Source organism: Carassius auratus, chromosome 13 (assembly GCF_003368295.1).
Source record: "Carassius auratus strain Wakin chromosome 13, ASM336829v1, whole genome shotgun sequence".
Taxonomy (NCBI): domain Eukaryota; kingdom Metazoa; phylum Chordata; class Actinopteri; order Cypriniformes; family Cyprinidae; genus Carassius; species Carassius auratus.
The window spans coordinates 10,237,282-10,262,844 of NC_039255.1; the positions used below are offsets into that span (position 1 = coordinate 10,237,282).

Sequence of the window (25,563 nt, forward strand, 5' to 3'; positions counted from 1 at the left end):
CTGTTAAAATGCAAATATAAATGCATTAATTGGTGTTTAAACTTTTATAAATTAATTGGAACATGTACAGGTGTGATTGACACAGTGAAACGCCTTATGATAAAATAAAATCCCCAACCTGGTGCTTTCCATGAACTACGACCACTTGACTCCATGTGAGGCAGGTTTTTATAAATGCATCAGCTTAACTACGAATTAAAAGTTCTGTTATTTAAACATTTAAAGAAATGAATTCCAGGCATGCATGCACTTTTGCTAGATCTTGGTCCTGGATATCCACCTTCATAAGTAGTTTAGTTCTAGACATGTCTAAAACGGTAAGCATACTGCTAAAATTTTTTTTGATCAGGTGTGTTTAGTTGAATCAGGTGTGTTTGAGCAGAGTTGGAGATAAACTTTCCTAGAAATTTGCTTTCAGGGAACAGGATGGTATAATGCAACTTTGATAGTGTGTTTGGCCGTTCTGCATTGTTTATGTATAATATCGTAATTTAGCTTGTTTTGACCTGGGGACATTTATGATTTTGCTTTACAACAGAGACACTTTATTATTAAAACACAATTATTTTTAATATTTTGAAGTGCACAAGCACTGCCTCCTGTTCTTGACATCACCTGAAGTTCATGAAAATACAGTTTATTGATTGTTGAAAATTTGGCCTCCAGTGAAGTATGGTTATGATGTGTCCTATGAAGTTGCAGGACTGTTAATCATTAGGTTGACCGTGATGCTACTCGACACACATTAATGGTCTGCTATCATAAATCAAATGCATGTATATGATGAGAGCTGGTGTGTTATGATTTAAGAGTAATGCAGTGCATTGCAGTGCACAAAATTCAGGTACTTGTGTTATAATCTCTTTTGATGATGACTTGATGAAATGAATCCGGTTTGTAGGCTTTTGTGCTATTTTAAAATTGCAAGTACACATTGCACTCACATTGCACTCATTTCACTTTGTGAAACAGATCTTCATTCGTGTAGCAATAGGGAGTGCAGGATGATAAAAACGGAAAAAAATAAATGAATAAAAATGGTTGAAAAGGCAGATGTAGGGCCAGTCAGCTTGAAAAATCAGTAGTGTCGGCAGGGGCACATCAGAGCAGGTATAAAAATTATATAATTATAATTATATAAAAATTATATTATTATATAAAAAATATCAAGGTAGAGTTTAATTTTTCTTGAAAAAACAAAAACAAAAACAAAAAAACACTTTTTTTGGAACTTTTTAGAGCTTGTTATATTTTTTACAATTTATTTTAAATATTTATTTGATCCCCTGCTGATTTTGTAAGATCACCCACTTACAAAAAAATGAAAGGCCTGTCATTTTTATGATAGGTTTATTTTAATGTATAGAGACTGAATACCAAAAAAAAAAAAAAAAAAAAAAAAGGCATTATATAAAGGTTAGAATTGGATTTTAATTTCAGTGGGAAAACTTACAAAATCACCACTGGATCAAATAAATATTTTCCCTATTGTATACTGGACCGATTTCTAGAACTTAGTTACTAATTTCTTTGTTTTGTGTATTTCTGATTTCATTTTCATATTCAGTCAGTACCAAGGTAGTTTTAATAAGTTAAAATACAACATTTTCTAGAATTGTTGGATTATGATAAAAACAAGAAACAAAGTTAATGTTCTTTTCTTTTGAAATACAGAATTATTGGAAGTTTTTTTTTAACCATCTCTTCTATTCCATGAAACTTTAGTAAGGAGTTTTGTCACTTAGTGCCAACAAAGGTTGCATTAATGGGACAAAACAAAAGTGAAACTAAAGCCTAAGAAAGAAAGTTGTCAAGCTGTGGATGAAGAATGAAAGGAGGATAATATAGACTGTAATGAGAAACCACCTGTGTAAACTTTAGTCTTTTGCAAACTAAACTTTATTTAAACGCAAGTTCTCAAATTTTGGCCACATAAAAATGATGAAATTACTGAATTGTATTGTCCGTGTACATGAGTTGGAACAGATCACACACAGTCTGGTTCCATGTCAGGCCTGCAGCTGTATGCTGAACAGTGTACCCTCATTAGCTTGTCTCTTCTCTCTCACACACATTCATGGCTGCCGCAATTACCACACCAAAGAGTACCACTCTGACATGATGCATAGAGCTAGTCGCAGATGTTCTTTTATGAACCCTGCAAATTCAAACTGATTAGCTTTGCTTCACAAGACATGCTCTTGTCTGTCTGTCTCCTATGACAGTATTGTTTCTTTTTTTTTTTTACAGAGCACTTACTCAGTCTTGGTTTAGAGGATAGGCGCAAAGATTATCGGGGAAACTATGTGCCACTGGACAAGATTCCCACCTGGGCAAACCATGACAATAACACAGGTAATTCTCAATGCTTTTCTGACTTATTTGTTTTTTAAGCAATGGCAGACTTGGTAAAGCTGCTTGAAAATGATTTGCAGTTTGTTTAGTGGTGAAGAAATTACACACTTCACCTGTTTTGAACTAAGATTGAGATTTTTTTTTTATAGCAAGGATGTGTTCAATTGATCTAAAGTGACAGTTAAGACATTTATACTGTTACAAAATATTTCATTTTCAAGTAAATGCTGTTATTTTGAACTTATTTTGAACTGGAAGAATCCTGAAAAAAAGTATCAAGATTTCCAAAAATATAACAAACCGCACAAATTTTTTCAAAAATAAAAAAGCGTTTCTTGAGCACCAAATCAGTATATTAGAATAATTTCTGAAGGATCATGTGGCACTAAAGATTGGAGTAATGAAGCTGTTAATTCTTCTTTGCAATCAAAGTAATAAATTACTTAAAAAAAAAATATATATATATATATATATATATATATATGTATGTATGTATGTATGTATGTGTATATATATATATATATATATATGTATGTAAGTATGTTATTTGTTTATTGGTGATACAAGTTCATTGTAATAATAAATCACAATATTACTGTTTCTGCTACATTTTTAATCAAACAAGTGCAGCCTAGGTCAACATCTTAACCACCCTGAACTTTTGAACAGAAGTGTATGTGTCTTGGCCAAAACAAAAAGAGCATATTATGTTATATTAAAGTTGCATTGTCATTCTGCAAGAAGGTACTGGTTGTTTCATGCCCTTCTCTGCCTGCAGACATGATAATCACTCTGCATGCAAGTGACTTGCTGCCCTTTTGAAGGGAAAGGACACATGGGTCAGTGTGACCCTGACAGCTCAGAAAATCATAGCTTATTTATGGATAACTATAGTTGTGCTGCCAATTAGAAGACCCTAGAGGTGGGGCATGTTGCAAGATTTTGATTACAGTAGCAAGTTAGCATGGCAACTATTTAATTTTTAGCAGCGTGGCAGAAGAGGCATTCTGTGCTGAGCTTTTTAATAATCATTCCTGACCACTGCATCTTGCATTTTTAGAAGCAAAGACCCGCTATGTGTTCACAGCCCCTTAGAAAATCATACATCTGAACAAAAAAAGTCTGAATGAATGTATTCGTTTGTCAGACTAGTTTTTAAAACTCAATTTAAACATAAAGGCTGAGTTTATACAACTGGCCATAAAAGACCAGGAATGATTTTAAAGACATATATCACCCAAATAAGAAAAATCTGTCGTCATGTACCTACCCTCAAGCCTAACCCTTATATTTTGTGTGAACCGGTGGATCAACAGATTAATTGAACTCAAGAAAAGGTGTTTTTTTTTCTTTTTTTTTCACAGATCAGACATTTGCACTCCTCTCATAAATGTGGCAAATGTTTCAGTGAATGATGATTTACATTCTCACACTTCACACTTTTACACTTCACATACAAAGCTACCAGTGACTTCAGAAGATTTGTGTAGTACTAGCTTTTTATGATGCTATGTGTGCTTTTTGAAGCCTCATGTAAAAGCGATCTCAAACAGAAATCAGTCAGGGTTGAAACTGCACAATGGTGAGTAAATGAAGATAGCATTTTATTTTTTTTATTTCCTTGAAGAAATTTTTCTCTGCATTTACTTTTCAGTGTTATTCATCTTGTTCGTCTGAATGCAAAAAATCCAGGCGAGCATGAATTACTTGGCTTTTTTCCCCTGAGGCACAGTGGGAGAGATGTTTCATACAGAAAGTGGAAACAGTCATTTTTATTATTTTTACAAAAATAAAATTCATAAAATGCTTGAATACAACACATGCTTGAATACACTTGAAATGAATTGAATGTTATAGAATTCACAAGGAAAGTGCTTGCTAATTAACTTATTGTGACAGGAACACGTATAGGCACAGTTCCTGTGTGGTTGTGATCCAGAACAGATCACGGCTCTAGCATCTCCAGCATAAGGTACAGCTTTCAGATTATGGGTTTCATCTGTACTGCAAATAGCTCAGTGAAACGATAATGAAAAACACATTTTCTTTTTATCATGAAAGAAAATCAAGTCCTGCAGCTTTGAAATGACATGAGGATGAGTAATGATGACAGCATTTTCATTTTTGAAAAAAGCATGAATTAAATGTTTTTTTTGTGTGTGTGTGTTTTTTTTAAGGCCCAGTTGGACAGAGGTTTAATAAAAAGCTATACACATCATATTAATAAGAGACTTGAATACACTCCAGTTCTTGAAATATTGATTGTTTTCTCACATAATTACACAGAAAGTGCTTCAATGAGAAAGGCATGGTGCCTGTATTGCTTTGAACCAGCAATACACATCAGTTAATTCAGCATTGGGGACAGATCTGAGTTTCTGGGTTTCATCTGTCCTGCAAATGAGGAACTTGGGTGTCATACTATACATTTCTCACAACTTTGTCAACAGGAATCAAATAGCAATGCTTACATTAGTATGTATATAACTGTAAATGCTACTGCATCGGTCATCAGTGGCTATTTACACATTGTATACACTATTTACGGTATCAACAGATTAATTGAACTCAAGAAAAGGTGCATAAGTTGCACAAGTGATGTGTTTTTAAAAGTAACATGCTATTTGTATTAAAGGCAGAAGTGGGCAAAGTTCTAGGGTTTGTAAGCTAAAGTATGAGTCAAAGCTATTTTCTTGTAACAGACTGCATGCCAAAGATGCTTTACTTTGAGCTTAATGTGTATTGAACCCTAAACCATTTTTTAAGCTCAGCTTTTAATTGTGTTTTGAAGATACGCATGTGCACATTCATTGCAGAACACGATTTATCATTCACGATCTCTCAGCCACTTGTAAATCAGTGTAAAAAAATTAGCTGAAGACAAAAATGCTTTGACAAAACTGTCTGTTTCAAATCAGCATGCCAGTTATGTGAATACCGAGCTGCAACCTCCTGCTCTCTCCTGCAGCCAACAAGGAAGTGACTAAAACTGCAATTCATCGACTGGCCACTAGCTCCAGAAGGGAGTTAGTCCCATAGATTCCCCATGTTAAAATGGCCAACTTTACCTGCAGAAAAAAATGTTTACAGCCTGGTACAAAAAATAATTTTTGTCTAATATAGATAATTTTGCTCTTCATGTACATTTTTCGATGATCTGGGAGTGACGTGCGGTGACGCGCTGCCAAGATGGCAACAGCTAGTATTCTACTGGACAATTGTGCAGTCACGAGGGGAAAGAAGACTAGACTTGATACGCAAGCAAGAAAGGAAAACCCTTACCTCCTAGACATATCTGGACACACTGTCCATATGGTGTCCAAATGCCACCAAGGCCCTCATGAGTTCTGTTTGGCCCAGAAGTTGACGATTTCTGCTCTGATGTATATTATGATATTGAGAAGTCACCAAAACAGAAGGAGATTTTTCTTTTCAGAGTTTCAGATTCTTCCCCATCTCCCTCCAAAGAGCTTGATCAAACAGATCAACAACAGATTTCTTCAGATGCTGGAGGCTGAATGAATTCCTGGATGTACTGGTGGTGCACTGGATGTACTGGTGGTGCATCATGTGCTGGATCCAAGTGAAGAACATACTGTAAATACAGGTAATACAAATCACGTAATATAAACCAATTTATGTTAACTAACTCTAATGGGTAATCTGTAGTAAATGCATTGCTTATAGGCTTTAATGCTGTATGTAATGAGGTACTGCCTTTTAATCCACAGTTTAGAGTGCTTAGGTTTTATTTAGGAAAGGAACAGATCAGTAGTGAACCAATGTCCTCATACGTGTGTGTGTGTTTCTGTGCACTACAGAAGAAGAATAGAAGTTCTTCAACAAAAACAGCCCACAGCATCAAGAACACTGCTTAAACAGAAACGGAAGACTCTGATCTCTCTTCACATAGTTTGAAAGACTGAAGGTCATGGTCCACTTGTTCAGAGGTATCATGTATGAGCAGGGTAACTCATTGCAATTTAATATAAATGTAATAATAGTTATTAACAATGGTTATGGTCCATCACTGATGACAGGTGGTTACTTTGGACAAGGTACAAATGAAACAGTCAGGTCTCTTCTACAACAACAACCAACTTTAAAGAAATTCTATCACAGTATCATATAGTTAATATCAGTGTCATCTAGTTGCGAGTTTTAATTACTCTTAAAAAAAAAAAAAAAAAAGAATGTTGAATCTAAAGTTTTTTTTTTTCATTTGCAGGTGTCTTAACAACATTTCAAGTGTTTGTCAAAAAAAAAAAAAACTACAACATGAAAAGCCCATGGTGCACTTGTTGCATGTCGAAATGGTGGCCCTTGTGAGTGAGCTGCTCAGCAAATTTATGAAGCCAAAGGCTATTCTGCTGAGTGCTAAGGAGATCCTCAAGGTCGATGTCCAGAGTAGAGATTTACAGCTTTCAAGATTACATAAAAATAAGCTGAGTTTCTATTTAAAAATATTCCCCTGAACAACAAAACTATCACCTCACTCTTTGCTCTGACTCCATGTCTTATTCAGTGTGACTCTGTCTGTGGAGCTTTTCTGGCATTAGGAGAGGCCTTGCCTAATGTTGTTTCGCCAGAAGAGGTCGGTCAACTAGAGGAGGACGTTCATGCATACCAGATTGACATTGTTCCTCATGCCCAGGTTTACATTGAAGAGGATAGCTGAGTGGATGCAACACAGTGCCAGCAGTCTACATCTCTGGAAGATCCAGACAGAGGTGTGAGGTATTCCACTCTGATTAAGCTGGTTAAAGCCCTTCTTTTTATTTTCACAGGCCCTCGAAGCTGACAGGAGCTCCTTGGATGTTGAATCAAAATGTGATTCCACAATGAAAGCCAGGCACTGGACAGCCTCAACTATGACCATAGACCAGCCTTTGAGGCAGTCCTGCCTGTCATCATACCAAAAATACCAATTGAGTGAGCAGGCACTTAAGCAGAAAAGGATGAGGGTGGCCGCAATAATGTGGTCATCAGAGGTGGCAAGCAAACTACTTCAACAGGCAGAAAAACCAAAAGGCGAGTTTAAGCTGCCCCTTCTGGACCATCCAGTGCCTCCTCTTGTACAGACAAATGACCACCCTCCTTTGGGACAGCCACAACCTCCTCCAGCCAGACTTTCTTCTTCTTCTCAGCCAGTTACTATCTCCTCTGGGCCACCCACTTCCACCTCTGGATCAGCCATGTCCTCTGCACCATCCACACCTCCTTTGGGCCAGGAACTTCTACCTCTGGATCAGCAGCCTCATCCTCTTGACCCGTCGGGTTCTTTTCTCTCATTTATGGCCCTACCAAAGCCTCCCTTAGCCCCTCCGCTCCAGCTTCATCAACCTTGCAATTATGTTAAAAAAGAGGTGTTCTGAGGATTCCATAAAAAAGAAAGAAGAAATAAATCATAAACAAATCACTGTAAACCTCATCTTAGCTGTTAAGTTCTTGGAGCACTTTTTTTGTTAATTGACTGGAACTGTAGTTTTCTACATTTGTGTATTATTTGTGTATTTTCTATTATTTTCCCATTATTTAAGTTCTTGGAGCATTTAAATGTTTTTGCTGTTGTTAATTAAACTAAAATGTAGTTTTCTGTAGTAAACTGTCTATGTTTCCTATTTTATATTAATTTTTTAGTATTTAATTTGCCACTTTCTTTTGAATAAAACAATTTCATGTTTAAAATTTTAGGTCATCTTGTACCCCGTCAAGGACAAAGCTAACCAGCAAAACTTGATATGAAAAGCATCCTAAATGTTACGTGCGTTTTCTGCTATATTGTAGTGAGTGAGCATTATTGGTTTTGCTGTTTCAAATATCCCACCACAATCTGTAGTCTGAGCCTATCAAGGGTTAATAGCAATGGCAGATACATTACTAGTTAGTTTCAAGGAAAAACTTTCAAATAATGTGCTCCAGTGTTTTTTTTTTTTTGTGCAAAATAACCTTGCATATGTTGCCAATCACCACCTACCCTCTGCCCCTGGAAAAAAAGGCTCATTTTTTTTTGCTTTAACCCCTGCATTATAGTTTGGTTGTGTACACACACTGCAAATACATGCTTCAGTTCAAACAATTTGGAAAAGTACATGTATCATCTGATAAACCCTTTAAGTACCGTCTTAGTTAAAAGATGATTTGAATAAATACTTAAAAAAACATCTTGCTTAAAATCCTCAGTCCATTTTCATCTATAGTATTATAGTGAGAGGATTTCAGAAATGCTAAATGGAACATTTCTGCTGCCTTGGACGAGATTTGTTACTTGCACATCCTGCTCTTGCTCCACCAAATGGCTGTATCCTGTGCCAGCAGGCCTGGAGATAAACTGACAGGAGCTGAACTGGTCTGTTCACATTAGAGCTGGATATTTACTCCGGCTCTACTGATTTAAGAGGACAGTTTGTAGTGTGTGCTATATGCAATTATTCAAACTAGTGTAATGAACACTGCTTATTTTAGCTTGCAAATGTTCAAGCGATTTTCACATATTCTGTTGCATGCCTATGGCGTCAAACAGATCTGACCGACTATCCAGTGCCAGTAGTTAGAAGCCTGATGGTTTGGGCGTTCTATTCATTGGACTACTATCTGTTCTTCAAACCCATATGCACAGTATTACATGCCAGTGCTTTAACCAACCAGATATGATTTCATTGGTTCCTGCTTTCTCAGCATTCTGGGAGCTGGTACAAAGCTATTTGAATGGTTACTGTTATTTGTAGATAGGTGTTGTGTTCCAAACTGTATATATTGCCCTCTGAAGTGAAAACCATCATGGCTGCCATATTGAGGGGTCGTTCCAAACTTAAGTGCTAAAAAATGGCCACTTTAAAGGACCCTTCGAAATCTAGGAATTCGAAGGGTACAACTGATGGACACTTCTGGCTCCCATGATCCTTTGTGCAGATTCTTTGCATGATGATGGTGCCTCCATTGCATGTGATAATGTCGCAGAAGGCCACTTCAAGAAACAGTTGTTTGGTCCCCTTCACCCTTTGAAGCTCTAACTCTGGAGGGCAAACTCTTTGAAGGGATTAGGGCATAGTGATGTCTCCTTCCGAATGGAATGCAGGGCATGTCACAAAGAAGTCTCTTCTGTTTGTCAGGTTGAATTTATGTGACCAAAGATTCCGAAAAAAAATGTAATATTGTAAAATATTATTGCCACTTAAATAATTGTTTTCTATTTTAATATACTTTAAAATACAATTTATTTCTGTGATTTCAAAGCTGATTTTTCAGCAGCCATTACTCCAGTCTTAAGTGTCACACAATCCTTCGGAAATCATTATAATATTCTGATTTATTATCAATATTGGAAACTGTTGTGCTGCTTAATATTTTTTTGGAACCTGTGATGCCCTTTTCAGTATTATTTGATTAATAAAGTTAAAAAGGAAAGCATTTATTTAAAATAGAAATCTTTTATAACAATATAAGCCTTATTACTTTTTTAATCAGCTGAACACGTCCTTGCTGAATAAAAGCAGTCATTTAAAAAATAAATAAAAATTACTGGCCCCAAACCTTTGAACGGTAGTGTATATTGTTACAAAATATTTATATTTTGAATAAATGCTGTTCTTTTTATTAATCAAAGAATATGGTGACGCTGAATTTTCACCAACTGTTACTCCGGTATTCAATTTCACACGATCCTTCAGAAAATTATTACAGATGAAAACAGTTGTGCTTCCACCATGATGCTTTTTTCAGGATTGTTTGATTTAATAGAAAGTTCAGACTACAGCATTTATTTAAAACTGAAATAATTTGAAACATTTCACAATGTCACCTGTATCAATTAGTTCAATACAGAAAGTCAAAATTCAATTATTAGCTGAAGTGCTAGCTTTTCCATAAATTAATCTTTACTCTACTCCATACAGCTACTGAGGAAGAAGAACAGAAGTCGTTCTCCTTGGCTGACAAAGTGTCTCTGTACAAAGGTGACATTACCATCCTGGAGGTGGATGCCATAGTGAACGCTGGTGAGTTTGCAGTTTCTGATCTGAGCATTTTTAAAGCTTCATTACCTTAGAAAGGCAATTAGTGCACAAGTGTGGCACTGTGATTGTCATTTTCTTTAATTCTCTGTGTTAAATTTGAACTTGACTCCTGCAGGATTTTTTGCATGGTCTAGGAAGGATCCACTTTATATTTGTTGTGCTTGCCTGACCTCTGGTGTCTATAAGTTGTACAGACATGACTATTTTCCCCCTTGTTTATACTGATGTATTTACAGGACAGATGATATTTGTGCTTGCAGTATGTATATTTTTGTCTTTGTAATGTGTTTCCTCTCCACGGTGCATCTTGTGGTTTATTTTCAGGTTTGATATGCCATGAATATTCTTTCACAGGGATGAAACATAATGCCAAGGAACACACTTTAAATTTTTTTGTTTTTTTTTTGTTTATAGAGTGAGATAGTATTATCTGTCTTAATGGCTTGTTAAATGTCTTGTTGTCATGTTGCTTTGATAAAAAAAAATAAGTTTGTTCCTGTTATTGCCTCTTTAGTGTGGGGACTGGCTGTTTGATATATGTGTGTTCTGAAGCAAAAGCCGTTGTTTTATTGTAGACATTCTGCAAAAATAGGCATATGTTAACTGGGTTCTGTTATGGTGAGTGCAGATGGATAACACTGTCATAGTTTACCTCAAGTTATGGAAAACTGGCAATAAAGATAGAAAATATTGGTAACACAATGCATATACTTAGTTAAGAATTTAGTGTATATTTTGTGGTAGATTGTCATTGATTAGACATGTTCCTGATTTAAGATGTTTATCTCGGTGTCATTCATTGAGAGGGATAGTTTAACATACCTGCCACAGAGAGTGGTTGCAGTTCATGTCTGAAATGTTTGACAAAAGCATCGGTGAAATGTGATCTTTGCTGGACCATTGCATCCCTAGCAACAAAAGGAAACTCTTAACAGCTGTGTTGTGCTCTGCTTACAACATGTACAGAAATGTATTTTGTGAATGATTGAGGCTTTTTGTTTATCTCAATGTAGTTCAGGCATTAAGCAGCCTAATTGAAGTAACAACACCTGTGTATGAGCTTTGGGATATTTAGACAAATTTAAACCTTCTGTTGAGTTTACTGCTGTTCTGTGAACTGTGAACCGTGTATTTACTATCAAATACTAGGTTATTTTTACAGTTTCCTTAGTGTAATGTAGGGCTGCAGGCTGATATAGCAAAATATAACATTTGATTTTCAGTAAACAATAAACATATTTTAATGTATGTGTAAGGTATAGATAGATATAGATATAGTATAGATGGGTAGATGTATATTCAATTTCGTACACACACATACATGACTGACCTGTTGCAACAGTACTTTTAAAGTTATGCTACTGAATATCAATATGATTGTGCATCATTTAGCTGTAAGTCTTAGGAAGCTATAAAACAACTCAAGAATTCATATTAACAGAGAAAGAAGAAAAACCGATGACTGAAGTTCCTTCTTTGCATTATAAAGTTTTTGTTCACAGCTTCTCCTCTGAAACTTTCTTTAAGGTCAGTGTAAGGTCAGTGAGTCAACATTGAAAACAGGAAATAAGAGAACAAGCTGAATGGGACGCTGGTCTAATCTCGGTGTCATACAGATGTGAAAATGGAGCAGTAAGCAAATGAATCAAAACGAATCACATGCTTGGTTGCAGTGTGCTTGTGCTTCTCTCAGTGCTTATTTCAACAAGTTTGTTTGTGCATTCTTCACATCAGTGGTTGCAAAAAAAATATTGTGAAACCATTTCGTAGGGTTTGTGGCATTGAACTAGGAAAGTAATTGGTTTAAAGGCTTCAGAATATGAGGGAGACTTATCATGCAGACGGGTGGCTGTTCATCCATCAAAGGTCAGCGGCTCTGGCCAGGAAAGTAATCGCATTATTGCATCAGTGCTCTGGACTGATTCTTAAAGCCCCATTTGCTCCAGTGTTTTTGAGTTTAGATTCCTGGAATGATGTTTCCATCTCAAAGCTATAATACGATGATAAGAACAATCAGAAAGCATCTCTGTGATTGCGGGGAACTGTCTGTTTCCAGTAGTCCTGCTGAAAATGTATACAGCATAGTGCTCTTAGGGGAAAAAAAAACCTTTCTGATGTTAAACATGCTATGATTTTTGTTATCATAAAAGTGTTTTATTCTGCTTGGATTCAATTCAAGTCCTCTACAAATTTTTCTTGAATATCTAATTTCACTTAGAAATATTTCAGGTTACATGTCGAATTGGCTTGTAAACACTTTTACTTGAATCCATCTACCTATTGCATTAGACTGGAAAAATGAAATCTGGGATGAATTGAGCAGACACTTTCTTCAACACCATCCTGTGTTCTTTCCCTCTGAACAGTCATTGGCCAATATCACATACTTTCTGTGAAGGTTACTGGTTTTGAGTAAGAAATTATGTCAATTTGCAACCATTAAAAAAGTCTATTCTACATAGTATGAATGTGTGTAGTCTAAAGGTAATCTGGATGTATTATATTGGCCGTGTTGTTATTGTTATGTGATACCAGCATCAGGTGTGCCACTTTGCTTCCATTCACAACTCCTGTCCTGTGGCCTAATGGTATACTGAAGGATGCACACTTTATAATCTTGGTGGAAGTAGCAGGCCATTCGGATACCCTATCATGGCTGCAAAAAAAAAAAAAAAAAAAAGAGTAAGGAGCCATTGGCTCCTATAAGAAAAAAGCTTAGACGCAAAAAATGTTTTGTAGGTGCCATAGAATTAAACAATTTTTTGTACATTTTAACATTTCAATCATATTGTCATGTTTGTCTCATTTTTTTTTTTTTACTTTATCTGCATTTTAACCCATCTTGTCATTAAATGTCTTTTCCAACTTGAAACATACAGTCACAAATAATTGTTCATTATAATATCTGTACCAATATCATGGACCATAAGCATCACTCGGCCAGTTTGGGCTCCACATCAATGCATCCTGTAAATGTTTGTACACACTCTTAAAAATAAAGTTGCTTCACGATGCCATGGAAGAACCTTTTTTTGTCTAAATGGTTTCATAAAGAACCTCTAACATCTGAAGAACCTTTACGTTGCACAAACGGTTCTTTGTGGCGAAAGAAGGTTCTTCAGATTATAAAAAGTTAAGAAAGAGATAGTTCTTAAAAGAAACTTTGACTGAATGGTTCTTGGTAGAACCAAAAATGGTCCTGTGAAGAACCTTAAGGATCTTTATTTTTAAAAGTGTACGTCTTTCACACTTTCAGTCAGTTTTTCTTGATTAGTAAAATGTTATTTTATAGGAGGAGTTCAATTATGTAGACAACAGGTTAAGTAAAACTGTTCAAATGCACTAGCATATAAATATAGCCTAGCAAAATGCTCCTCTTTATAGTTATTTTTCTAGTTGACTGATGAGCTTTGAGGTAAATGTATATTACATTGCAATGTCTACACGCTTTTCACTTACTGTAAAGCTTGTAACTAATACCAATATTATTTAATAAAGTGTGCTGGTTTTACATTTAGACCCTGTAGAGTTTGCATGGGAAATGTCAGGCAGCTTGAAATAAAATGGCAACAGTAATTAATTCGGGGTGGCTTCATGCTGCATGCTGAGAGAGGTGAGGCTTTAAGCATGTTAAATGGGTTTTTAAATCACTCTCTGGATGACCAATTATTTTTTCATAGAAATGCATTTCTTGTCAGAGCTGCTAATTGAAATAGCAACTGACATCAGGGTCGTGATAGGTGCAGAAATTTTAATTGCTCTCCCTTTCTTGTTTTCACACAAGGTGTCAGTTCACAAAGCAAGCAAAACAAACAGAATAAAAAAATTAAAGTCTGACCGGATTGTCAGGTGGTAATGCTGTTAAATACAGCGTTGGAACTTATGCCAAAAATATATGTCAGGCAAAAAATAGGAACAAGCAAGAAAAAAAAAAAAAGGTTGTGTGAAGCATACGGCTGGGTGCTCCTCCATTTGAAGGTGTCGTGCAGGTTTTGTGCTCAGTAGGGGAGAGTGTCATTTTGTAATAATGGGAGCTTTTCAGAAAGGAGCTGTGTCTTTTGCCTTGTAGTGTGGTGAGACACAGTAATGGAGTCTAATGCACTCTGCACATTAAATGTTCTATGAGTCACAAAGCTTAATGGAGAGCACTTGCATGTTTAACCGTAGACGGGCCTCAGCTCTTTTGTAACTGACATTTGAAAGTGGGAAAAGAGCACTCCTTATCAACACGACTTGCAAAAGTCTGAAAAAGGGCCAGCGTGCACTCTGTCATCATCATCAAAAAAAAAAAAAAAAAACCTAACATGTAAATCGGAGCTTATGTTGCCAAAAGCATAAGAGATATCTTGAAATGACAAGGTAAATTCACATTCATTATCTATTTCTTCATTTAATTTATAGGCATACATCTTGACATATCTTTCAGAGCGGTATAATGACCAGGCATAAGGAACCTGTACCTGAAGAACTTCTGACATTCACAAAGTTCTACAAATTTGGGGGGGGGGGGGGGGGTGAAATGCTCGTTTTCACTCAATATCCTGTTAATCTTGAGTACCTATAGAGTAGTACTGCATCCTTCATAAATCCAAAAAGTCTTTAGTTTTATTATATTCATAAGAGAAAGATAGTCTGTACCGATTTTTCCCGGAAAAACATGACCAGCTGGAGGCGTGACGTGGGCGGAGCTAAAGAATCACGAGCGCGAATAGGCTTTTGCGTTGAGAGGAACGCGTTGCGTTGTGGAAGCTGTGACATTACCGTGAGGGAAAACCCATCATCTAAAACAAACCATGGCTTACAGTCAGATTCAGCCGTTTATTTATGATCCAGAATCAGATCCAGAGGCTGAAACTGAACGAAAGCAGCAGCAGCAACGACTCGCTCCGAGCGGGGCTCGAACCCGGGTCTCCGATGGGAGGGGACGCACTAACAAGGAGGCAGAGACATTTGAAGCAGTTTTACTCACCGCCTGCGGTTCCAGCACATGATTGTGACCCTTTTTCCTTGGGATTGCATCATCCTTAAGAAATAAACGATATGCAAATCCGTCGTCAAACTGGGCCTTGTGAACAAGCATCTTTTAAATGCAGGGAACACACAAAAACACTTGCACAACTCCGTTGATGCTCTGTAAAAATAAACTCCATCCACTGGTCCCTTGCAGGGTTGTCTTGCCCTGGCAACCAAAAACACACTTCTTTTGTGACTTTTCGCGACGCTCTCGCTCTGATCAGTGAATTGCTCTGATCAGTGAAATGTCTGTGCTGCTGCTCAGCCTCGCTATATGAGAGCGCGCGTTCTTCCGGCAGAAGTGCCTTAGGACCCATATAAGGAAATTCCGCTCCATATAACGTCACACAGAGCCATACTCGAAAAAAACTTTCCGAAACTTGTGACAAACCAGAAGGAGTATTTTGGGAACAAAAATACTCCTCCAAATGTACAACTTAATTTTTTTTAACTTTGTCCATGTTTAGCATGGGAATCCAACTCTTTAACAGTGTAAAAAACTCAGTATGCATGAAATAGCATTTCACCCCCACTTTTAAAATATTTTACCATATTAAAAACTTTTATTCTGCATAAATTAGCACAGACAACCATAACCTAGTGCCACTATGTGAAAAATGTTGGCATTAGTAGCAGTGATGGTCCTCTTAGCTCAGATGGAAAACTTTTTCTTCAGGCTTGAAGCCTTCTCAACTTACAGTAAAATGTGTCTTGCAGAATTTCAGTAACAGCAGTCCTTGTTTCAAGAATGTTTTTCTTTGATGTCTGTGATTGTTTTAGGGCAAGAGAGTCTGGGCAATTTGAAAACTTCAAAGCGAAGTCATTTTCAGCAGTATTGATTCTGCAGTGATGTAAGCAAGAGAAAGACACATGTGTTAGATAGTTCTTGAGATGAGGGGGTGGGAGGATTTGGGTCTGTGTGTGCTTGACTGGATGAAGAAGGGACATTTTGGTCTTGTATTTCTGGTCAAGGCTTTAGCACTTAATAAAATCAGTTTTTGATATAATGCATCCTGACCTCCGCTCTCAAGCTTATATTGATTACAGGCCCTCTAAAACACACACACACACACACACACACACACACATATATATACACACACACACACACACACACTTACTGACAGAGATCAGATCCAAGTCCACAGTTCAGGCTGGACAGTAGCAAGTGAGTTGATGTGCAAAATTTTGATTGTTGCAATGTTGCATCAGGAATGAAAATCACTGGCCACTGCCCATGGCAGTTGCTGCTTTAATGAACAGTGAAATACATGTGATGTGTGTGAGCATTTGTGTGTGTGAGTGCAGAACTGAATTCACTTTTAAAAAGCCCAGTTAATACTGTCAGCATGATGTGATTCAGGCTCAGGGCTTTTTGTAATACAACACTGAACCCCCCCCCCCCCCCCCCCCCAGATTTGCATTGCAGATTGCAAATGGAAATGAAAGTGACCTCAATTCTGAAATGGTCTCACACCCTCGTATATTTGTGGCTTGACCTCTAACCTTTTGGAAGCAAAAGTGCAGGGATTTTCTCAGGTATTTTCAGGATTCTTTAGGAGGCTTAGCCTTATTGATTTAGATTTCAGTGTCAATGTCCATGATGAACTTGTCAGCTTAACCTAATGTTGCACATCTTAAATAATTAAAACAGTGCAAAATGACTTTTTCCTTGCACTCTGTGGAATTTAAAACAGGGGGAAGGATGTCTGAATGTGGATAGTCAGATCTGGATTTGATGAGCTCTCATTTATCTGCAATGATTCTGTCTTCCCCTTCCACACTGTGTTCTCAGAATGGACCTGTGTGTCTAAACTCTCCAGGGAAGTCTCTTTTGATTACCTGTTCAGGCTGCAAAAATGAGATGTCATGAAATATGAATAGCTACAATTTAAAACAAAGATTTTTTTTTATTGCAGTTTATTCCTGTAATGGCATCGATTATTTATGTTGTCACATATATTTTTTTTAGAAATCATTCTAATATACTGATTTAGTGTTAAAGAAACATTTCTTATTATTATCATATCAGTGTTGAAAACAGTTGTGCTTTTGTGGAAACTAAATTTGTGATGTATTCTTTATACAATGGATTTTAAATTTTTTTTTTTTATTATTCTTTTGAACCCTGTGATAAAATACATTTTATGATTTTGAAAAGTAAAATGTAAGAGTGGAAGGAATGCATGTTTATTTTTTTTATTTATCTTTTGACCGTAATATAGTTTGTAAAGTGTAAGCATCACTAGTGGTCTCAGAAGTTTGAATCCCACTGTGTGTTTCCAGCTTCTCTACAAAACTATATTCTCAGTCTGAGTGTGTCAAATGCTACTAAATCAAGAGTCTCTACCGAGTCTTCACTGGAGTTGCTGGTCAGTTTGACATTTTGGCCTAAAGGGGGCACTGTGTATCCATGAGAAACCTGACACTGAGCGCAACCTGAGAAAACGGCTCAGACTCTCATGCAAACTGCCAGTGCTCATCTCTGTGTTTTTGAGCAAATCCACAGCGCTTGTTTGGATAGCTGCTTGTATTCCAAGGATGTCGCGGTTGTGACGGATGGCTGTTGTCTTTCTTTATTCTCGGGTTACTGAGATGAGAGGATGCAGCTCTCCGGCTCTGTATATTTGTACACGAGGGCAGTTGCAGACATGCAGTTGGTTTTCGGCAAAGATAAAATAAAATTTAAACCATTTTGAATAGAAGGAAAAATAAGATCTCTTCAGATCTGAGAGAAAACAGAGAATCAATCAAAACGTGTAGAAGCACATGTGGTTTTTTAATGGTTTGTTGAGTGGGACCATGCACATGCTAAGAGAAAAAAAAATTCAAAATAAGCACAGAGCAATGATATATACATTGCCTCTTGACAACATCCCATCATTCCATGGAAACTCATTTTCCCAGAAGTTAGTTCAGCCCAGCCACCTGCTGGCTGTCCAGCTTTGCTGCAAATTTCCCCAGATATGTCCATATTTATGTCCATTTTTCCCGCCATTTGCCATTTTTTTCAGTAGTTCATTGAACTGTGAGTCCTAGTTACCAGCGCAAGACTCTGGGAAACTGTGTACCTTAGCAGAAATACTTATTAGGTGTTTGGTTACAGGTCTATGGTGGGAATATTTGCAGTAATGGCCCCTCTGAACATTTTCATAATGGGCCGTTCAGCGCTCCACAAATACAGAATTTAGAAAGCATGTGCTGTTTTTTGAAGGAGGTTGTTTGCCTAGCGGAGGGCTTTCTTCCTGTCTTTGAAAAAGACATGTCGGTTAATGTCGAACACCAATGAGCTTATAAGAGTTATGCCTTCCAGTAATACCCCTAAGCCTGGGATACAATTGGATTTTCTTCCCCCCTTCTCCGTAAAGAACCTCTCCCAGTGTTTGGCGCTCATTTCATAACCGTCAGTGATTCCCTCTGAGCACTCCGCTTTGTAATCAGCCTGAGAATTTTTTGATCTGTTGCATGTTGGCTTGTCTTTTTTTCTATATTTATGCAGAGCCTTTTGCAAAGTGAGCTGGTTTACAAAGAATCCCCTTCAAGGGCCTGCAATGAATTCTGGGATAAATGCAGTTGAACTGAGCTTTAATTAACAGCCCATAATTATAAAACACTCAGAGTTGAGCATCATTAATGGGTGGAATTTAGACTCAGTGCGTAACTTTATCTGCGCTTCTGTGTGCGATAGCAGATCTAATGGTGGTATGAGGAAATTGATTTTGATGGTGGTGAAGCTGTCCTGCACTTTAACAGATGGAATTGAATGGATCTCTGCTTCATAGCTGTTCTCTCGTTCTCCTTCATCTGTATGCTAATGACAGACGAATGGCGTTTGTTAGGAAATGAGTTATAATTTACTTGACAGGAGTTATATTATTGTTCTCATTGCACAACCACTAAGCCAACCCCACTTTTCGGCTTAGCACACTGAAGTTTAATGCTGTTATGCCCTGATAGCATTTCAAAAGCCTTCATGCGATTTCTGACTAATAAATCTTTGTAATCGAATCCAGGAAGTGCAGAATGAAAGCAGGTTGGAAGGCATATAAGCACATGATGACAGGGCCTCAACGGACTCTTTACTCTAGGTGACAACAGAAGTGGTGTTTGATGTAGTTATGAGTATTGTTAGCTTCTGATATGAACCTTGAAGCCCCCCCCCACCCCCCGTCTGCTTAACTGCAAATATATATGGGTTATTATATTCTTGAACTAATGCAAACTTTTCTGTCCCCAGTATGATTTTAAAAAGAACTTGTTATAAAAATGCTGTAGTTTTGAAGTATAGATTTTTTTGATAACTTAAATTTGCTTTTATCCGATTTTTTTTTAGAAGGTTACAAAGTTACATTTACATAATGTTCTTATTTTGTACTAAAAGTTAAAAGTTGTTTCATTTTTGAAGCTTTCAGTGTGTCAAAAGTGATCCCTGATAATAGTGTTAAACATAAATTATTTTATTAGCATTTCAAAATGCATCAAAAAGGTAATTATGCAAGCCTAATGTTTAGTTTTTAATTCGCGACCCTGTAGTGTGACATACTGCAACATTTACACACACACACACACACACTCACTTTTATTATTGTGCAGTGAAGAGAGATATTATAAAAGAGAGACAAGACCGCGAGAGTAGAAAAGGAAAGCATTGGTTTCCTAGGATACAGTGGGTAATGTCTATCTTGTGTTCTGGAAACACTACTGTTTATTGGTTTTCTAAACTGGCCCCTCATTGAACCCTCTGATAACACATACCTTAATAACTTCTTCAAGGGGTAATTATGGGATTTTGCAAGGCGCAAGATCCAGTAATTGAATTCCCTTAAATTGTTTCACTATCTAATTTTTATCACCTGGGTTGATTGGATATTTTTTTATTTAATGAATATTTATCCCAAGGATCTTCGTAAACAGGCTGGAGATTATATGGAAATAAGATGGAGCCAGTGGCTGCACTGTGATTAAAGTACATGTTAACCGTGCATGTAGTAAAAGACAGCATGAACACAAACCGTGAACACACACCCGGGGCAGTAGAGGAGATGCAGAAATGCTGTTGATTTGCAGTACTCGCTGGATGAGTTTGTCAGAAGTTGACCTTACACAAACTGCGTTTGTTGAACCTCCTCTGACTTTTTGTCACATAATGGGATGATGGCTGCTGCCATTACTGTGATGAAATGGCCAAATAAGTGACTTAAGCATGGCCTCATGAGCAGCAAAGCTTTTCAGCATGCTGTTTTGTTGCCCTTTGATAGCATGGCTACAAGCCCACACGGCAGATCAAGACTGCAATTGTGACACAAACAAGTGTTTTAAGAACCGCAGAATTATAAAAAATGCCCAATGCTCGCGTGTTCTGAAGTGCTGTGAGACAAAAAGGAACATGATTCTGTCTTGCACAGCAGATTTCTAGTGATTTGCTGTTGGATGTTTCTTTTCTTTTTAAAGCATCTGAGATGGGAACTGTAAACCTGACAGACTACTGAAGATCACACAAATGTTTTTTTTTTTGTTCTGTGACTTTAATGCAACATTCTCAAATCAAAATGGCATCAGATTATAAAAATCACACTTTCAGCTGTTACAGTATGTCGATGACGGTGCTTGAGTGTCACTGATGGGGCTACAGGGCTATGTGAGACAAAAAAGTCTGGGAAAGACTAACATGAAGGATAAATACTACATGATGATTATATATATATATGTATATATGTACATATATATTATATATGTATATAAACATTCGTTGGATGATTATTCAAGATAAATGCAAAAAAAAAAAAAAAAATGCAAATTGTGTGTAAAGATGCAAAATCTTCACATGCTGCCTTGCTTCCTGTCAGCTCATTGTAAGCAGTAGCCAAAACTAATAACCCTGTTTGTTTTGAGAAAATGTCTGGCAGTAGGGCAAACAATTGGTTTGAAAGAGCAGATGAAGATTATCCTGAAAAAGGGATGGAAATATAAGGGACAATATAGTGAATTTGTTTCTTTTCTTATTTGCAGTGCACACACAGATAAGAAACAGGCGACGATTAAAACATTTAAATAGCTGGAATTCAGTCTATCTCTTTATGTATTTTAAATGGAATTACTTAAAAGAATAGTTCACCCAAAAATGGAAATTCTGGTGCGTTTGCATTTTAAAGATCACAAATGTTAATAGTTGGTCCATCAGTGTTGTGGTATAAACTATGATAAGTTGATCAGGACCCTGAGGATTGTTGAGTGGAAGTTTTTGTGATGAATAACTTCACTGATCACACAATGATCATTTCATATCACAACTGTTGATACCTACTTTCTGGGATTGTTTAACTTCAAAAAATGTTAATCTTCATAGTTAAGACTGAATGTCACCACGTTAATTATCTTCAGTCATCTCCTGAGTTAAACATGCCATGAAACATCAGAGGCTTTATTCTTAACAACCCAACAGATACTTTCAAATGTCTCAACTCGAATGAAACAACAAGCAGATGTGCACGTTCCTTAACGCGATCTCTCTCTCTCTCTCTCTCTCTCTCTCTCTCTCTCTCTGTCTCTCCCTCCCTCCCTCTCACTCCTGTTCTGTCTCTCTTGCTTTCTCAACAATCCTCCCGGCAAGCAGGTGTTGATTTGATTTGAAAAAGTCATTCACCGTTCTAATGTGAGAGTGAAAAAAAAAGTTCATAAATGTCTCAGGCATTTTTGCCTGTTTTTTTGTCGTTGTTGTTTTTTTTTTCATCATCATGGATTCCGTTACTCTGACAAACAGGAAGACAATGTGTCTTTGCCTCATAGGGAAAATGTATTTATAGTGCTATTCTCAGCAGTCAAATAGCGAATAGCACATGCAAGAACAGCAAAAGGAGATGTTGTTTCCAGTCAGGAGAACTTAATTGCATGTTTGTCGTGTCCACTCACAATCTAATATTGTGTGAAAACTGCTCTTTAATGGGTATGCATGCTAATTGAAGTGGTTTACTTTAATGATTAATTAACATAATGTTAAGAACACGCAGGTGGATGGTTTAACAGGAAGTGACAAGGCTACTAACTGCTGCCCAGTCATCTTGACACATGTATGAAGCATTACTTGTCTCGTCTTATTTCTTTTCTCCACTCTCACCCAATTTCTGCCTCCGCCTCCGCACTGCTCTTTACAAGGAACCTTGCTTAGAGCACTCTGTTCACATCTGTACAGCAACAACTCTGGCAGAACGAGCCCTGAATGTGAGTGTCTGAGTGAAGACAGTGGCAGAATGGCTGGCGAGTGGATGGTTGAAAGTGAGGCTGGGGTTGTGATTGGTAGTGAATAATAGACAGCGACATGAGATCAAAAAGAGTAATTTACTAAGTACAGGTCCTATTCTAGAAATCCTATGTCACGTCTGCGTTTTTGCAGCCTCCGTTAGCAAAATGGTAAAAGTAATAATTGCTCGAGGTCACTTGTGCTTTTAAAGACCTAAATGCCTTGACCTAACATGAGGACAGTGCTAGAACACCAAAATATTTGGCACAGTAGAATGGGACTCTTGAAGGGAGTAAGAGGGCCATAGCTCATGCCTTTTTTGTGTTTAATTCCTTTTACCAAGGTGTTCTTTTTTTTTTTTCAAAAGTTGTTGTTTATTATTATTTTTATTATTATTATTATATAAGAACAATTTAACAGTAGTAGTAGTAGTAGTAATAGTAATAAGATAATTATTATTAAATTGATTGTTGTTGTTATTGCAATTAAATAATAATAATAATAATAATAAAAATAATAATTAAAATTCTTGTCATTGAAAGTAAAAAAGTATTTACTTGTTTTGTTTTAATGCGTTTTTTTATCATTGGAAGTATTTATTTATTTATTTACAGATATCTTTAAGTTTAAATACTTTAATATATTTAATGCTTAACATGCAGAATCAGCTATAAGCCATTTGTAAGTTCCGGGAAAAGTGTATACATTGTGACACTGTCCTTTTACAAATTGTGCTGTTTGAGCATCTCGACCAGCCAACCACATTAACATTGGCATTACCTTTCAGTAGCGCTTATTTTGGTTATTTTCTCTAAGCTTACACATTTGCATTTTTATTTGTTTATCTGAATTTTGTTTTTGTGTTTTGCTGTGGCACTACAGACTCAGTGGAGTTCTATAATACCTGGAGAAAACTCTGTTATTCACATTGATCTCAATGGCAGCCCCGCAGGCACACAATCTGGATGCTGGCATCTTTGTTTCATGGCCACTCAGTAGAAACATTTTTTCGAGTCAGTCACCCAAGCTGTAAATGCCATGTGATTGATCACTCTGTACTGGAACACTTTGCAGCATTTATGGAAACAAGTTTTTTTTTGTTTTTGTTCTTATACATCTGTAAAAATCTGGATAGGTACATTTGAATAGCCGTCAATAAGTTATTTTTGCTCACATAATGTTGTAGTCACTGCAGACATTTCCCAAGATACCTAGAATGCATTGCAGATATTCTGTGTAATGGGGCATTTGTGTTGACAATACAAGCTTTTAATGTTTTTTTAGGTTACAATTCGCAAAGAGTCTCCTGATGCATCTTAATTAATTTAAAACATGGTCAGTATTTTTTACACTGCTTCCATTCAAGAGTTGGTCCAAAACTCCAACTTTAAACCACAATAACATTTTATGTGGACACATTTTCTACTTGCATTTCATTTTTTTTTAATATGCTTTTATTTTCCTCATTTTGTGCAGTTTATCTGCTCCGAATTATGCAACAAAGGCCCCCCCAAAAACAATTATTTAGCACATTTTTACCCATAAGATTGTATAAAGTTTCAGAAAAATGACACGTTCTCCTAAACTTGCCAACATCAGACATTGAGCAGCAGTCCTTTCTGGAAGAGATGAGCGTCCGCTATCTCCAAGGGTTTGTAATGACTGACACCATCACACTGCCTTGTCTCCAGAGTCTCAATGTCAGGCACAGCAGCAGACCTGCCTGTCATCTCTGGTAAAGAAGCTGTCATTTGCTGTAAATCGAGCACATGGCCCGCGCCGGTGGTTGGCCCTATGGAGGTGATGAAAAAAGCACAAACTAAACTAAATGGACGATGGCTGTAGGTCAGAAGAAGACAGGACTGCTCCCTTTTGACTGTCAGTCTTTCAGTTACGAGAGTCAAACCTCACAAACTCATAAACACCAGCTGCTATTTCAATTACAGTGTTCTGCTGTGCAGTTTTAACATGGATCAACAGATTGCTGTTACCGTTAGCCAAGCAAATTTTGGATACAGTGGGAAGTGAATTCCATTTTACGTTTTGATATATATATATATATATATATATTTTTTTTTTTGGGGAGTTTCTTTTGCTGTTGTCTCCTTCATGGTTATCACACTCTATGATGGCTACAGTTGGCATTGCAAAATTCTAAATAACATTAAAATGAGAACTAGAACCTTTTTTTCTCACAGCTAGCCTGTATTATTTAGTAAATCAGGGTTACCATGTTTGAAACTGATAGTTTCAAGTCTAAAATCTATGTGTTGAATGTTCAAATTCATTATAGAAAAGCCAATATAGGCACGGTTTAAATGTATTATGTGTAAGAATTATAGTCTGACCCTTGCAGCTTTTCCTCCCTCAATAAAATAAATTAATCATTATTTTTGCATCTTCTAAAACATTTATTTATTTATTTGTTTAAAAATGTATCATCATAAGTTTTTTTTTCAGACCTGTGTTACATGCATTTAAATATCCTTGAATAAAGCCAATAAGACAAAAATATAAGGAACTAAATCAGGATGAGTTTGTTTTTTCGTGACTAATGCAGGTCTCATCTTGTAAATGAGGCCAGGAGTGGCATTGTGCTCTCAGTCACAAATGATAATAAGCTGAATAATTTAACACCCCACAAATCAATTTATATAAAAAAACGAAAAATTAAATTCAATTAAAAAAATATTTTAGGCTTAACTTATAAATATTAACTATAAAAATATTTGTAATTCTCTGCCAATCATTTGTTCATAGTGACTTTTAATTGATGGCAAGTTGTGTAAACAATAACCATAAACAATAAGCGGATTTTATAATATTGGCACATATATTTTGTAATTTATACTTTGGCCGTTTTGGCCTTTTGCTGCATAAGTTTTATCTAGTACTAGATGGCGATGTGGATTGTGGATGAGCCCTCATATACAGGCTAACACC

General features: G+C 36.6%; 1 protein-coding gene across 2 annotated transcripts in view; it reads left to right on the forward strand.

Moving 5' to 3' along the window:
* The window catches only part of LOC113112614 (O-acetyl-ADP-ribose deacetylase MACROD2-like), a 289,161-nt gene that overhangs the window by 475 nt on the left and 263,123 nt on the right, over window positions 1-25,563 (forward strand). The window contains exons 2-3 of one of the 2 annotated variants that reach the window (XM_026278335.1): window positions 2,251-2,355; window positions 10,251-10,352. In XM_026278335.1, the coding sequence (XP_026134120.1) occupies window positions 2,251-2,355; window positions 10,251-10,352 (207 nt within the window). Of the gene's footprint in view, window positions 1-2,250; window positions 2,356-7,142; window positions 7,961-10,250; window positions 10,353-25,563 lie in introns of those variants that run through there. The other variant, XM_026278334.1, reaches the window with a different exon arrangement.